We start from the raw sequence: 13816 nt of genomic DNA, 5'->3' as shown, positions 1-13816 counted from the left end.
AATTATAACATGCACCGTTCTTGTATAACCATAGAACCTATGATCAGAACCTGTACTAGTTCATGGAGTTCGCACAATAATCGACGCACCACCATAGCCTGTAATCCACATGATCTGTTCAGAAGAAATGAAGCAAATGTAAGATCAGTGGGAGGTTAAACATGGTCTTAAATAAGAAGAAAACAGCTAAAGAGAAGACGAAAACTGTCCCTAATATCGACAGTTTAGCAACTTTGAAGTTGACGGTGTTTGGTCAAGGGACCATTTTCGAAGAATAATACAAACTGTATCAACTATTTCAGTATTTACTACATTTTAAGTACACTTTTCATATTTTTATAACTACAAGGACCAAAATTGTAGTTTTCTTTAAAAAAAAAAACACATGTGGGCTCCACAATACCACCTATAATTATGCTCTAAATAGAGAAAAACGAAAATACACCTATCACCTTCTTCCAATCCACCTTCTCATCCACCACCTTCAATGGTCGCCATTTCCATTATTTTCTCTCCGTTTAACCGTTACCTTTCCACCACCGTCCGCCATTAAAATTCCTTCAAGATCATATACAAAAATGGAGAATAATTACTCATATTCTTCATACCCAGACTCCAACACCTCCACTCCTCGCTCCCGGGAAGTCGATTGCGAAACCGCCTCGTACGATGAACAAGTCGCCAACAACCCTAACCCTAATAATAATAACAACGCTTCTTCCAATTACAAGGTTAAACTTATGTGTAGCTATGGCGGTAAGATACTTCCACGGCCACATGATAATCAACTCACTTATATCGGTGGTGATACCAAAATCCTCACCGTGGATCGTAACATTAGGTACGGTTCGATTTTACATAAACTCAACTCGCTTTCCGATTCGTCGGATATTTGTTTTAAATACCAGTTGCCTGGGGAAGATCTAGATGCGTTGATCTCGGTTACGAATGATGAAGATTTGGAACATATGATGACCGAATATGATCGGATTTTTCGTTCTTCCGCTAAGCCGGTGAGGCTTAGGTTGTTTATGTTTTCTTTATCTCCGGCGACTTTTGGTGGTGGTGGTGGTGGTGAGAGTAAGACGGAGCAGCAGTGGTTCGTTGATGCGTTGAACGCCGTTCAGATCTCGTCGGGGCAGTCTTCTTCGCCGGCGTCGGACAATCCTGATTATCTCTTTGGATTTGATAAAGGAAATGCGCCTGTAACGGCTCAGGCGAAGGTGCAGGATGTCACCGCCGTTGTCGTGCCACAGGCAAACGTTTCAGATACCACTCGTCCGGGATCGGAGTGTGGTTCGGAGGATAGTAATAGCAATCGTCACGTCGTCGGAGATACGGTTGTTTCACCGACGGTGGAGATTCAGAGACAGATCCAGGAATCTCAAAGAATGCAGATAGCCGCCAGTCATGAACAAGCCATTAACATCGATCCTAGGGCTTATTACGGAGACTATTACCCTCAGAAAATTCAACCGGCTGCAGCCACCGGTCAACCACGGTATTGGCAGGAACGACATATGACAACCGGTGGTTACCCGATGTCAGTGGCCGGAAACGACTCTCCGGTTTATCTAATTCCATCCTCGACTGGTGTTTATCCGTCTCCAACTCCTCCGGCACAAGCTCCGCCGGCAGCTCAGACACTCCGACAGGCGACTGGTCAGGTCAGTCAAGGTCAGGCTTACTATGGGATGCAGAGGATGGGTAATCCACCTGAATTCTACCGGGAACAACCTATGTACAGCACAATGAATCAGCCCCCAATTCAGCAAACCAAAGTTGGAACATACCCAGAAGCAATCGGAGTGGTGAGGCCACAGGCTGAGCTCGGGTATGGTCAAGTTGGCATTGACGCCACCGGCCGGCAGGTTTATTATACAACGTCACAGGGGATGAACTCCCCCTATCAACAGGTGATGGCCCCAACTGATGTGAGGCAAGGCCCTGGTTTGGTGGTCAACCCTGAGGGTAAGATGGTTCTGAATCCTAATAAGTAAAGATCATCTCTTTTGCTTTTCTTGATCATGGTTATTACAATTTGGACAGCATAAATAACTATATAGGTGTATGTGCCTCTTTGGTGTGCCTATTTGTTCTTTATTTTCCATCTTTTTTTGTTGTATATACCCTTATTTATGTTTATATATTCAACTTGAGACTCTACTCTTTCAGCATTCAGTTGTTGCTTTCTTGATGCATATATCTACATTAGGAGCAATGATAAAAGATGGAGAGTCTTACTCGGTAAGTGAGAGGGACGACTCTTACCCGGGTACATGGTTGCATAGGATACTATTTTGATGTAGTACAATCTTACCCGGTAAAATAAATTATAGTGTTAGACTGTTAACGATAAGTGCTTACCGGGTAAGCATTTAGGTGAACGGCCCTGTACTTTGTGTTCATAAGATTGAAAGTTTACAAGAAAACATGTTTTGTTAAACGTATTCCTATATTGATCAAATCTGCACTTCCAATTCCAAATCATCATATGAACAATGAAAGTTCTTAATGTGATCTAACATTCACTGCTTTGTAAATCATGAATTTGGTTTTGATATCTTATTCACTAGTGAATTTGCTATGATAGATTATCTTCTAACAAGATTATTGTGAGTATATAACATCCCTTATATATATATACATATCCTTGTAATCAGTATATATTTACTCTGCATCCAGTCTTTGCTTGCTTAGTGCTTAATATGTATATGGTATCTTTTTTATAACAGTTTATGTCTGTTCTTGATTTGGAAGGGTTTTCACTACCTTAAAATCCTGAATTTTGTATTGATATCGTATTCACTAATGAATTTGGTATATTAGATGATATTTTAACAAGATTAAGGCCCTTGCTGAATAAGATATCAATGCAATACTGCCATGTTTTGTATTGGTGGACCTATCTTCATCTTCATTGATAAAAATTGTAATTGTTTATGGAAAAGTAACGTGACTCGGTGAACTTAAAGATATCATTTTGTTGCTAAAACGACTGACAATCATTTAGGTTTTAGGGCATCATGATCTACGGCCACGAGTGATTGGGTTTTAGGTTATATCAATGGTATTACCGAAGAAGAGGAAAAGTACCTTGGAACGTTGGAGAGGTTTGCACCGTAACGTACAATATGAAAATTAGTAATTTTTGAAAACCAATATACAAGTAGTATGCATAAACCACATAAGATCCATGTGTACGTAAACCTTTCATCATCATTATATATATATATATATATATATATATAGAGAGAGAGAGAGAGAGAGAGAAAGAAGATAGGCCGGCAACCCGGAGACGTACAACCACGGTCCCGACCTTTTCATGATATTATGTATGGATCATGACGAATTCTTCAGAAAATTTTGTCTTCCACAATGGAATCTGACAAGTGAGACTTCGAGTAAGATACCATATACATATGTGAACAAAATATCAAAGGGTATCTAGGTAAAAAGTAATCTATCTTTAATACATGAGTTGTCAGACATATGAACAACTTGTGTATATCCTCAAAACACATCAAACAAAAAAGATTAGACATAGAACAACATGTGAACCGTATGAATATCTTTTGTATATTTAGGAGTCAACTCTGTTGTATGTACATGAACACCTACGAAGCTTGTGTTCACATGAATCACATATATTGTTCATATTCATGTGATGTGATTGTGCATATGTATCGATATGAACATCTATTGCCTTTGATATATGTTCATTTAAACGAATTCAAATGTCATACTAATCACTTACCAATAAGAATGCTTTGATCATTTTCTTCATTATCGGAATTCGAATTCCGAATGTAGTCATGGACGATTTTAACTTTCTCATTTCCATTGTTGTCGATCTGTTTTACAATAGGTTTATCCATATTACTCGGACGATATCGAAATCTTTTACACTTACAAAATCAATATCATTATAGGTAGAACATCATTTGTAAATTAGAAACATGAACATGTATGAAAACCAATTCAATATTATATCATGATCAACTAGTGAGATTTTTCAGATTTGTAACTCCCAATTAATTATTTGGGAGTTACATAAATGAAAAATTACCTAATTACGCTTGCAGTTAATATATGAGTTACATTTGAACCTAAAGAAAAGATGGAATATGATTGGTTGAGCTTGGTTAACAAAGTTAACACAAAATTCTTGGTTAACATTTGAACCAAGATACACACACACACACACACACACACACATATATATATATATATATATATATTGAGACAGAGATTTGCTTAAGAATAAAATTGTAAAACTAAATAAATGAATAATAATAACGGGAATATTAAGGAATCTGACACAAACTCCAGAATAAAAAATACTCCACATAAAGATATGTCTCTTTCAAATATTTCAACTTACATTGATGTAAGAAAATCAATTGAAAGAAGCAAAAAAGAACCATATTGGAAAATTTAAAATATACGATGAGTCAATCCTAAGACATTGCAGAAATCTAAATTTTTTCGTTTTCTTGATTTGTTGTAAAAAGAAATCTGTAGGACTGTTTGGATTGACAATAAATTGAGCAATAAACACTTGCGCAACCAAAAGATGACTCATAAAAATTCTGGAATAAGAAAATGAATTATCAAGAATATCATAAAAAACCAACCTATAATATATTGTTTTAACACATATAAAACAAATAAATTAAAGAAAGCCCAAAAGATATTTATATTATACATAACTAACCTCGTAAAACAAAACGATTACCTAGTAGAGAGAGAAGCGTAAACGTCTTGTATGTCAAGAATTATGAACATCGAAGTTTGCAATTAATGTCAACAATCATGGTTTTCTTTTATATGTAAGATAGAGAGAGCTAACACATGTTGCATCTTAAGAAATTAGTGAAGACCTTTAAACTTTTTCAATTAATTTCATCATATAATTGCATTATATGAAATGTACAAAATCATATATGATTCACGTAACAAATCATAGAAGATCCAAACGACTTTACCCTGCGACTTAATTGACCTCAAAAGTTGCCCGCTTCAATTTAATGTAAAATCACATGTGAGTTTGTACATTAACGACATTTTTCTTGTTTTCTTAAATAATTAGCGTTCTCGTTTGAACCTTTTTTTATGTATGTATTAATATAAATAAAAATATATGTATTTTATATATTTGTGGATTCTAATTTCATTTAAAAAAGATAAATATGATTGAAATTTTTTATTGAACCACCTCTTGGTCTTATCTTAATATATTTTAAATATATGTTGATATATAGAGAAATTTTGATATATATTGGTTGATTTTTGATGATTTATTTTTTCAATTGTCATGTACATATAAATTTATATACATTGATGTAAATAAAAATAAATGTATGTACATTCTAATTTCATTTATAAAGAAGAAAAAAGATAAATATGATTGAAACTTCTCAATGAACCACCTCTTGGTTCTTAATTTAATATATTTTTAATTATGTATTGATATATTGATTGATTGAGAAATTTTAACGTATTTTGATATATGTTGATTGATTTTTATTTTTTCAATTGTCATGTAATTAAAAATATACATTTATTGATATAAAATAAAATATATGTAGTTTTATGTATTTGTGGATTTGTGGATTCAAATTCGTTTAAAAATAACTTCAAAAAGGAATTAGATGAAAAAAATCGAATTTTAATTTTTTTTTACATAGGACCGGTTTGGGCCGGGCCTAGGACTACCGGGCCTCATACACCTTAACTGAGCCTTCGTATTTGGATTGGGAACGGAACCGCCGGTTACACCAGGACCTGTTATGGAATCAATATTTTAGGACTGGGACCGATTTGGGCTGGGAACCGGTTTTTGGCCATGTCTAACCACAACTCAAACCAGGCTTTGGCCCATCAGCCTCCATGCAGGGGTTGCTCCGACAGTAAAACACACGCAAACCTTCCATGGGTCCGCCCCGCCTCGATCAACTCAGCCTAAAATCTGACCTAGACCAGTCTCATTTGACCCAACACGATTTAGCAGTGCCATAGGGTCTATTTTGCCCTGTTATAGGTCGAACTTTCTTAATTTTCATCATTCTTTTTGCATCAAATAATTATTGTTACCTAATGGCATAAACACCTCGGTTAACTCAAACCATGGAGTCCCAGTTTCTAATTTTTGTGCTTGATTTTGGGTTAATTTCGTCCTTTTACATTCTCCTACCAAATTGATGGTTATTGAACCATCATTACGACCCACCCCAACTCCTTAGAATCTCTTACATGTAAAGAAGCATTAACGAATTTTTACTTGCAAGATAAATGGAATAACTCGTCTTCAATCGACGAACAATCACTGATAACTCTTCTTTGTTTTGTTGTGCGATTACTCGCTCATTTATTGCTCGATTCTTCATTAACCAGATGAACGACGCACGTAGAACTTAAATTTTATGCCCAAACATTGCTTACAAGGGTTCCGATTCAGCGAACAACTCTTGGGCCAGATTGGGGGTAACCCACTCTTTAATCAATTCAGTTTTTAAATCAAATCAAATTTATTTCAAATCAGATATTGGATCCATACTAAAGACATTAAAAGTGTTTCACCGTGTCCGTCAATCCATTGAATGCCATATAGATACACCACATATCCTTTCTAATCATTATTACATGAGGCTAATCTAATATACTTGTGGCATTAACCGATCTTATCCTGTTAGTCCCCCGTAATCAAAGTGGGAGATTTTTGAAAGCGAAGATTAGACAGGAAATCGTCAAACAATAGTTTAGGTAACCCTTTGGTGAATTGAAAACGAGCACGAACTTAAAGTACCCAAGCTTGTGCTCTTGCCACCTTTTCACGAACGAAATGTATGTCAAGTTCAATATGCTTGGAGGTTGATGTTGAAGTGGATTTTCCAACAAGTATATGGCACTCACATTCGCTAGTACAAAATGGTTATTGGTTACCATAGGAAATGGTTTTTGTAAACATAAAAAACACCACCTATTTTTTTGATAGAGAGGGGGGAGGTCCCTCTTATCAAGATAAAACACTAAACGCTAAAAGCAAGCTAAATACGCGCTCGGTTGGGGGCGAACCACATCAACCAGAATAATCCAAGGCTCCCCGAGGGGAAAGAGAGGGAGAAGAAGAGAAAGAAAAAGAGAGAGAGAGGGAGAGAGAGAAAAAAAAGAAACCAACCACAAGGGAAGGGCCCAACCAAGCCAATACAGGGAAGCAACAGGGGAAACCGCAAGGGCAGGAAAAGGGGCCTAAAACAGGCACACCCTAGACTGCACCAAGAAAACCAAGAGAGCAAAGGAGCTCACAAGACCAGAAAGACAACACAAGAGAACGAACAGCTAAGGGAGGTTCCAGGCAAGCCAAGCTCGGACAACATTTGGGGAGGGTTTGAAGGTCACGCTGAGGAGCCTGGACTGTACATCATCGGTAATAAAACATCATCTATTTAGCCGTCACTTTTGATATACTTTTGGTTACGTTTAAAAAACTCTTTTAAATCACATTAAAAACTGTTACCATAGATTAAAACCGTCACTTTAGATGGGTACAAACAATAAATTTTTTCTTAAAAATGTCACTGCATAGCATGACATACAGTGACATTTATTTTTCAAAACTGTAAACATTGAATGACATACGATGACTTTTCTTTTTTAAATATCACCATCATAGAATGACATATGGTAACGTTTATTTTTCAAAAATTGTCACTGTATCATGAGATACGGTGACATTTACTTTTTAAAGCCGACATTGTAGATTGACATACTTTGATGTTTATTTCTTAAACCGTCACCTTAACATTACATATGATGACGTTTATATTTGAAAATTGTCACCGTAGCATGGCATACGATGACGTTTGTTTCCAAAATTGTCACTATAGCATGACAAAGTTGACGCTATATTTTAAAATCATCACCGCAAAGAGACATACAATGATGTTTGTATTTCAAAATCGTCATTGTAGTATGATACACTGTGATGTTTGTATTTGATAAACGTCACCATAGTATGACATACGATGACATTTATATTTGAAAATCAACATTGTAGTTGTAACACCTCAAACTTCCACACTTGCATATAACATGTACTTCGTATGAAAGAAATACAATTTACACCACAAAGGTCCCACTAGCACAAGAAACTTATATACATAATTTACAACCCACAAATTCCAAAAGAAAGTTCGTGTACAATCACATGCATAACAACATGCAACTTCAATACATCAATCAACAGGTTGATCTTCAAAACAACAGATAAACATATTAGGAAAATAATTACATTTTTCTCTTTCCCTTATTATCCCTTGACCCAGCTGAACATGTAATGCATATTTTAAAACACAAAATGAGGGTTAGACTAGGAGGTCTAGTGAGATAACCCTTGTTTTACAATTACAGGGTGAAGATCACCAAAACCTGTTTAAAATTCACACTTGAATATTCAACCATTTTAAAACAAATATAAATTCAGTAAAAGAAAACTATAAGTTATAAAACGATCTTACCACATAAGAAGATTAACCACTCAGGTTCTCACAAACATCTGAAATACAACTCCAAAACTCACAAGTCACAATTGATTAGAGCTTATGGTCTCAACCTCTACGATCATATAACAGAGTAACAATAAATAACAATCACTAGAGCTCTTGATTATTATTAAAAACTTTTAATATACGACCAAATTCAAACTTAAATGAAAACTGATTAAATAATAACCAACGACCCTTTGGGTTTTATTTTAAATCACTACTCTTTGAAATACTCAAATATGATATCTCAAAATCATTTGAAAACTCAGGCAATTAATGCCTCCAGCTATAAGCCATTTTCACCTTCTCAATAACATCGTTGTTATCATTTCGATAAGAGCAATATTCCTAAGTCTTCATGTCACAAAGAAATGTTGACTCAGAATTATCGCATCTTACAGATGTGACAACAAGAGCTATAATAGTAACCACACACACAATTGTCACCCTTATCCAAATGTACACCCTTACTTGGTATGACACCTTTATCTCATAGTACATCTCTCCTTGATATGTCACCCTTGTTTCCACCTCAAATCTATAGTTAAATTTGTAGTTTTTGGCCAATAATGACTTCAAAATAGTTTCATAACAGAAAATTATGTCAAGAACTCTCATAGTTCTTAAATTCACTTTTTAGTCTCAACTCAGTATTTCTTTCAAAACATACTTCATGTCACAACCGTTTTGAAAGAAAACAACAGTATCTTTCCTCAATTTATAAACCACATATGAAAGATACAAAAAATACTCATTCTCAATAATAAACATTTTAAAACTGTTAAACAACATTTGTGAAAACCACTGCTTTTTATTTCACAAGTTTTGGGCGATAACTGCCCCTCATCGGCCAACACCGTGGCCGATGACTTCTCCTCATCGGACAACACTACAATCCGGACAACACTTGGAGAGATTAACACACTTGGTTATTTAGAACCCTTTTTGCTCATAAGATAAGTAAGAAAGCGTTGGTGGGATCGGCGGGATGATGATGAGTATATAAATCAATAAAGACAAAAAAGAAGAAATGGCAAGATAAATTGAATATCGATGGACGTGCATTGCCGATGTGAAAAACAGGGCAGAGATTCTCTATAATGACACTCTAAACCAATTGAAAGGATGTAGCGCATCTTGGTTGCACCTTTGTTTTGGGTCAAAAATATCACGGGTTCCAATCTTGTCATCCCTACCTATTCTTCTCATCTGGGCAATCACGAGGGATCCATTAAGATCGATATGGACATACATCATTTTCATTTTATGAGACTATATGCATGTTTCGTATTGGGGGAAGGGGTACAAAAAGAATCATTTTTTAGTTATATCTACTTGAAAGCGTTCTTAGTTTAGTTCGGTAGAAAGTTGGTCTCCAAAACCTGATGTCGTAGGTTCAAATCCTACAGAGCGTGATTCTGTTCTTGTTAGGTCTAATTAGAATTCAATAACTTCACTCATTTGAACAACAACCTGAATTGAACCTCCTGCGGATAAAAAAAAGGAGGAAGTCAAGAAAAAAGAGATGTTAATGAATCAAAGGTCCAACTAATCGACGTGTCCGTATTGTAAGCAGTTATGAATAATCCAGAAAAAAATAATAAGAATTAGACCTAACATGATTCCAAATAGAAAAACTTCAATCATTTCGAATCTAAATGACCAAGAATTTGCAATTGACCTAACATGATTCCAAATATAAACATCTGAATCGCCCATGAATCTCAATGACCAAGAATTTGCAATTGACGCGGGAATGAACTATAAAATAGTTGGAATCTCACAGAAAGATTTATTTTTTTCATTTGTTCATTCAATGAATTTATAATAAGTCTTCCTCAGACCAATAAAGAGAGTTGGGGTTATAGTTGAAGCCACCGAAACCGAAATAAGTAGTTATATTCTAATAGGCGGAGCTAAATGAGATACGTTTTTATATAATTATAATAACTAGAACTCTTTTAAAAAACTTACCTAAGTTTCCAGATACGAGGATAATAAAAAATACCAATTGACAGTTTGTTTTTGATTCATCAGTTATTAATATAAAGCACTAACAAAGATAGAGTGACAGAGGTAGAAAAAAAAAAAGATTCTTCATCTATTACATCTACTCATCCCACGATTCTGAATCAACAGACCCCATTACCGAGATATGGCTACTCTTTTTGAAAGTCATAGTAATAAGAACTGTGTCGTCTAACTTCATTAACAAAGAAATGGTGTTAAGTATGTTCTTTAGCATCGACCTTAAGGAGAGTTACTAATCTTCATCGTCATTGGCTAAGCAACTAGTTGCCTTCTTAGCCTTCCTAGACCGCTAGTTGACTTCTTAGCCTTAAGGGCTTGAAGAAGATAAGGGCATGGAGATCGACCCAGCTCATCGACCTTCTAGTAAAGCTAAGCAGCTAGCACCTTAAAGAAATTGATAGTTAGCCGTCCGAAAGCATTCAAAATGTATGAACTCCGGGGATTTTGTGACATTTCTAATTGGCTGTCCTGTATTTTCAATAAGTTGTTTAATAATTGGCATGTTGAATCATATACATAACGGGCTGGTTTAGATCAATCCTAACCAGATGATTATGAATTACTTTTATTCAATAGAATAGTAAATAAAAGTCATAGAATATTAAACTCGGCAGGAGTAATTTCAAATCACGAATTGACGCGAAATCCAGGCTATTATGATTCAATAGCTACAAGATCAACAATTTCATAAGCTTGGGCCTCTGTTGCTGACATAAAAACATCTCTTTCCATGTCTTCAGATACAACCCATAAGGGTTTGCCCGTTCTTTGTACATAAACCCTTGTCAGGGTTTCACGTAGTTTCAACAGTTTTCACACTTCCAGGATGAATTTTCCCATTGCTACTTCAGAAAAAGAACCAGCAGGTTGGTGGATCATTACCCTGATGATATAAGATAATAAAAGGTTTCTCTATTTCGCATGATGAGGTTAAGATAAAAGAATAACAAGAAAATAAGATATAATCGAACAACCGTACGGGCATCTTTTATGCATTGCATACGGCTTTACAATAAAATTGACCCTTACCTTCCATCAAAGAAAGAAAAAAATAGGATCGATCAGACCCCGATAGGTAAATGATCAACTTACCACCCTTCCTTCCGGAGGAATTCAAAAATACTATGATAGCTCTGTTGCTTTATATATTTATTATAGTTTTTTGTCTGTAATTTGTCTGTGATTCAGCAATCCCAAAGTTGCTTTTTTATTTGATCAAATAAACTAAGGAAAAAAGAATCTTGTTTTTCTCGCTCTATAAATATTGTTAAGAGACCTCTGGTGTGAAAAAAAGTTTGTGACGCTGAACTCGACTTTCGATAATAAAATCGGAAATACCTTTTTCTCATCTCTCTCTCTCTACATAATCCAATGTTTTGAAAACAAAATTTTTTATATCGAATTCAAAGTGCCATGTTATTATTACTTAATATTCATATTTCATATGGCGAAGACATAGTCTTCTTTTTTTCTCTCAAATAAAAGCCTCATTGGCGCCAAGCGTGAGGGAATGCTAGACGTTTGGTAATTTCTCGTCCGACCAGGATATAAGATCCCGTTGAAGCGGTTGATCTCATTCATATTGTATGTACATCTGGTTAGGTTACACAAATTGCATAATATCATAAAGATCCATCACGGGTATTACCCATCCGCCAAGAGAGTTCATAAACAAATACAGATCTAGGGTATCATCCTCGATACTGAGATATATCATAAGACCAATGAGTTGATTCCAGACCTTGCTCGCAACCTCTTGACCTAAAAAAAGTAATCTTACTCGATAAAATCAGTTGATTAGGGTCAAATTGTATCCCTTCAGAACCGTACAGGCGCCTTTTGACGCATACAGTTCAAAAAAAAATTATGTGTAGATTCCAATATTTTTTTCTTTTTTCACAACAAATTCCTTCTAATTTATAATTGAAGGATTTTCTTCGATTTTTCACTAAGCACGAGTTTGTCTTCCTTTTCTTATAACGTATAATATAAAACGAATTCATTAAACATATCCAATTAAGTTCCCATTGATGGATTGTTTCATCGAGATTCAATCCAAATCACGATGTCATTTTCTTGTTCTTAAAATGGGCCTCTTTAATCTTTTTAGGTTTATGCTCTACTCCTGGTAAAGATCTGCCCGATTTTGATTTGCACATATGGTACAAATGCTTCCATTACCACTTCTTTTTGTTATGCCTTTTTTTTCTTCAGTTCTCGCATTCCATAAAATAGTTGACGACTTCCTGCATATTACTCGATTTATTAACATAACAGTTTGAAATAACTTCTGCTTACAAAAAAAGATTTCTTTAAAAATAAGAATCCTTTATCATAGAAAATAGAGATATCACCACTTCGTTTTTTTTCCTTTCTGTTGTCTGAATATTCGAGATTTAAGACCATTCCAATGCCCCCTTTCGCCATGCATAAACTAAACCAACAATTAAGATACGCACGAAAATTAAAGCTTTTACAAATACAGATACACCTAATACATCGAAACTCATTGCCCATGGATAAAGAAAAACCGTTTCAGCGTCAATAACAACAAAAACTAGAGCGAACATATAATAGCATATTCTAAATTGTAACCAAGCGTCGCCTATTGGTTCTATACCCGATTCATAACCGAAAAGTCTTGTTCCTTGCACATAAATCGAATAGACTCTCACTTGTGCATGGTACAAGGCCATTGAACTATATAGATTGCGGTAAGCGTCTAGCAACACACCACAACCCCTAAACTACATATGAATGTTAGTTTCCGCAAAACATACAAATCACTTTGTACAATGATCTTTTGTCTTATGTCCCTTCGTCACTGATATCAGTTTGAACTTGAGACAGTGATCTAATCATCTTCATATTAGTCCGATAACAGGTTTCCTGATTTAGAACTCGAATACGATCATCCATAATGTATGGAGTGAGAAATTGATTTTTTTATTCATTTTTTACTAATTAGTATAAATTGTTAAATTATTGTTTTACATAAAATATTTAAAAAAATGTATTATAAAGATAAATTAAAAAATATTTTTATAATATTATTTAATGCTAAAATAGAATATGTTAAAATTAAATATAACTTTTTAATAATATAATTAATATTAAAATCTTTAAAATAAAAAATATGTTAACATTAAAGATAACTTTTTAAACATTTTTATTATTACTAGAAGCGTACTCGCACAATGCAGCGAGATACATCATGATTTTAATATTTCATTTTATTT

General features: G+C 34.7%; 1 protein-coding gene across 1 annotated transcript; it reads left to right on the top strand.

Moving 5' to 3' along the window:
- The first annotated feature begins 525 nt into the window (after nt 1–525).
- Nucleotides 526–2270, top strand: LOC112514665. The gene has a single exon (XM_025121254.1). The coding sequence runs from the start codon at nt 579–581 to the stop codon at nt 1998–2000; it is 1422 nt and encodes a 473-aa protein (XP_024977022.1). The 5' UTR covers nt 526–578; the 3' UTR covers nt 2001–2270.
- The last annotated feature ends 11546 nt before the right edge of the window (nt 2271–13816 follow it).

This window comes from Cynara cardunculus, assembly GCF_001531365.2.
Source record: "Cynara cardunculus var. scolymus isolate 2C chromosome LG 6, CcrdV1, whole genome shotgun sequence".
NCBI lineage: Eukaryota > Viridiplantae > Streptophyta > Magnoliopsida > Asterales > Asteraceae > Cynara > Cynara cardunculus.
The sequence above is the reverse complement of the archived record's forward strand: the minus strand, read 5'-3'. Positions and strand labels throughout refer to the sequence as shown.

Excerpts from the sequence above, each read along its gene's own strand:
- LOC112514665 (XM_025121254.1), top strand. The coding sequence starts at position 579 with ATGGAGAATAATTACTCATATTCTTCATACCCAGACTCCAACACCTCC.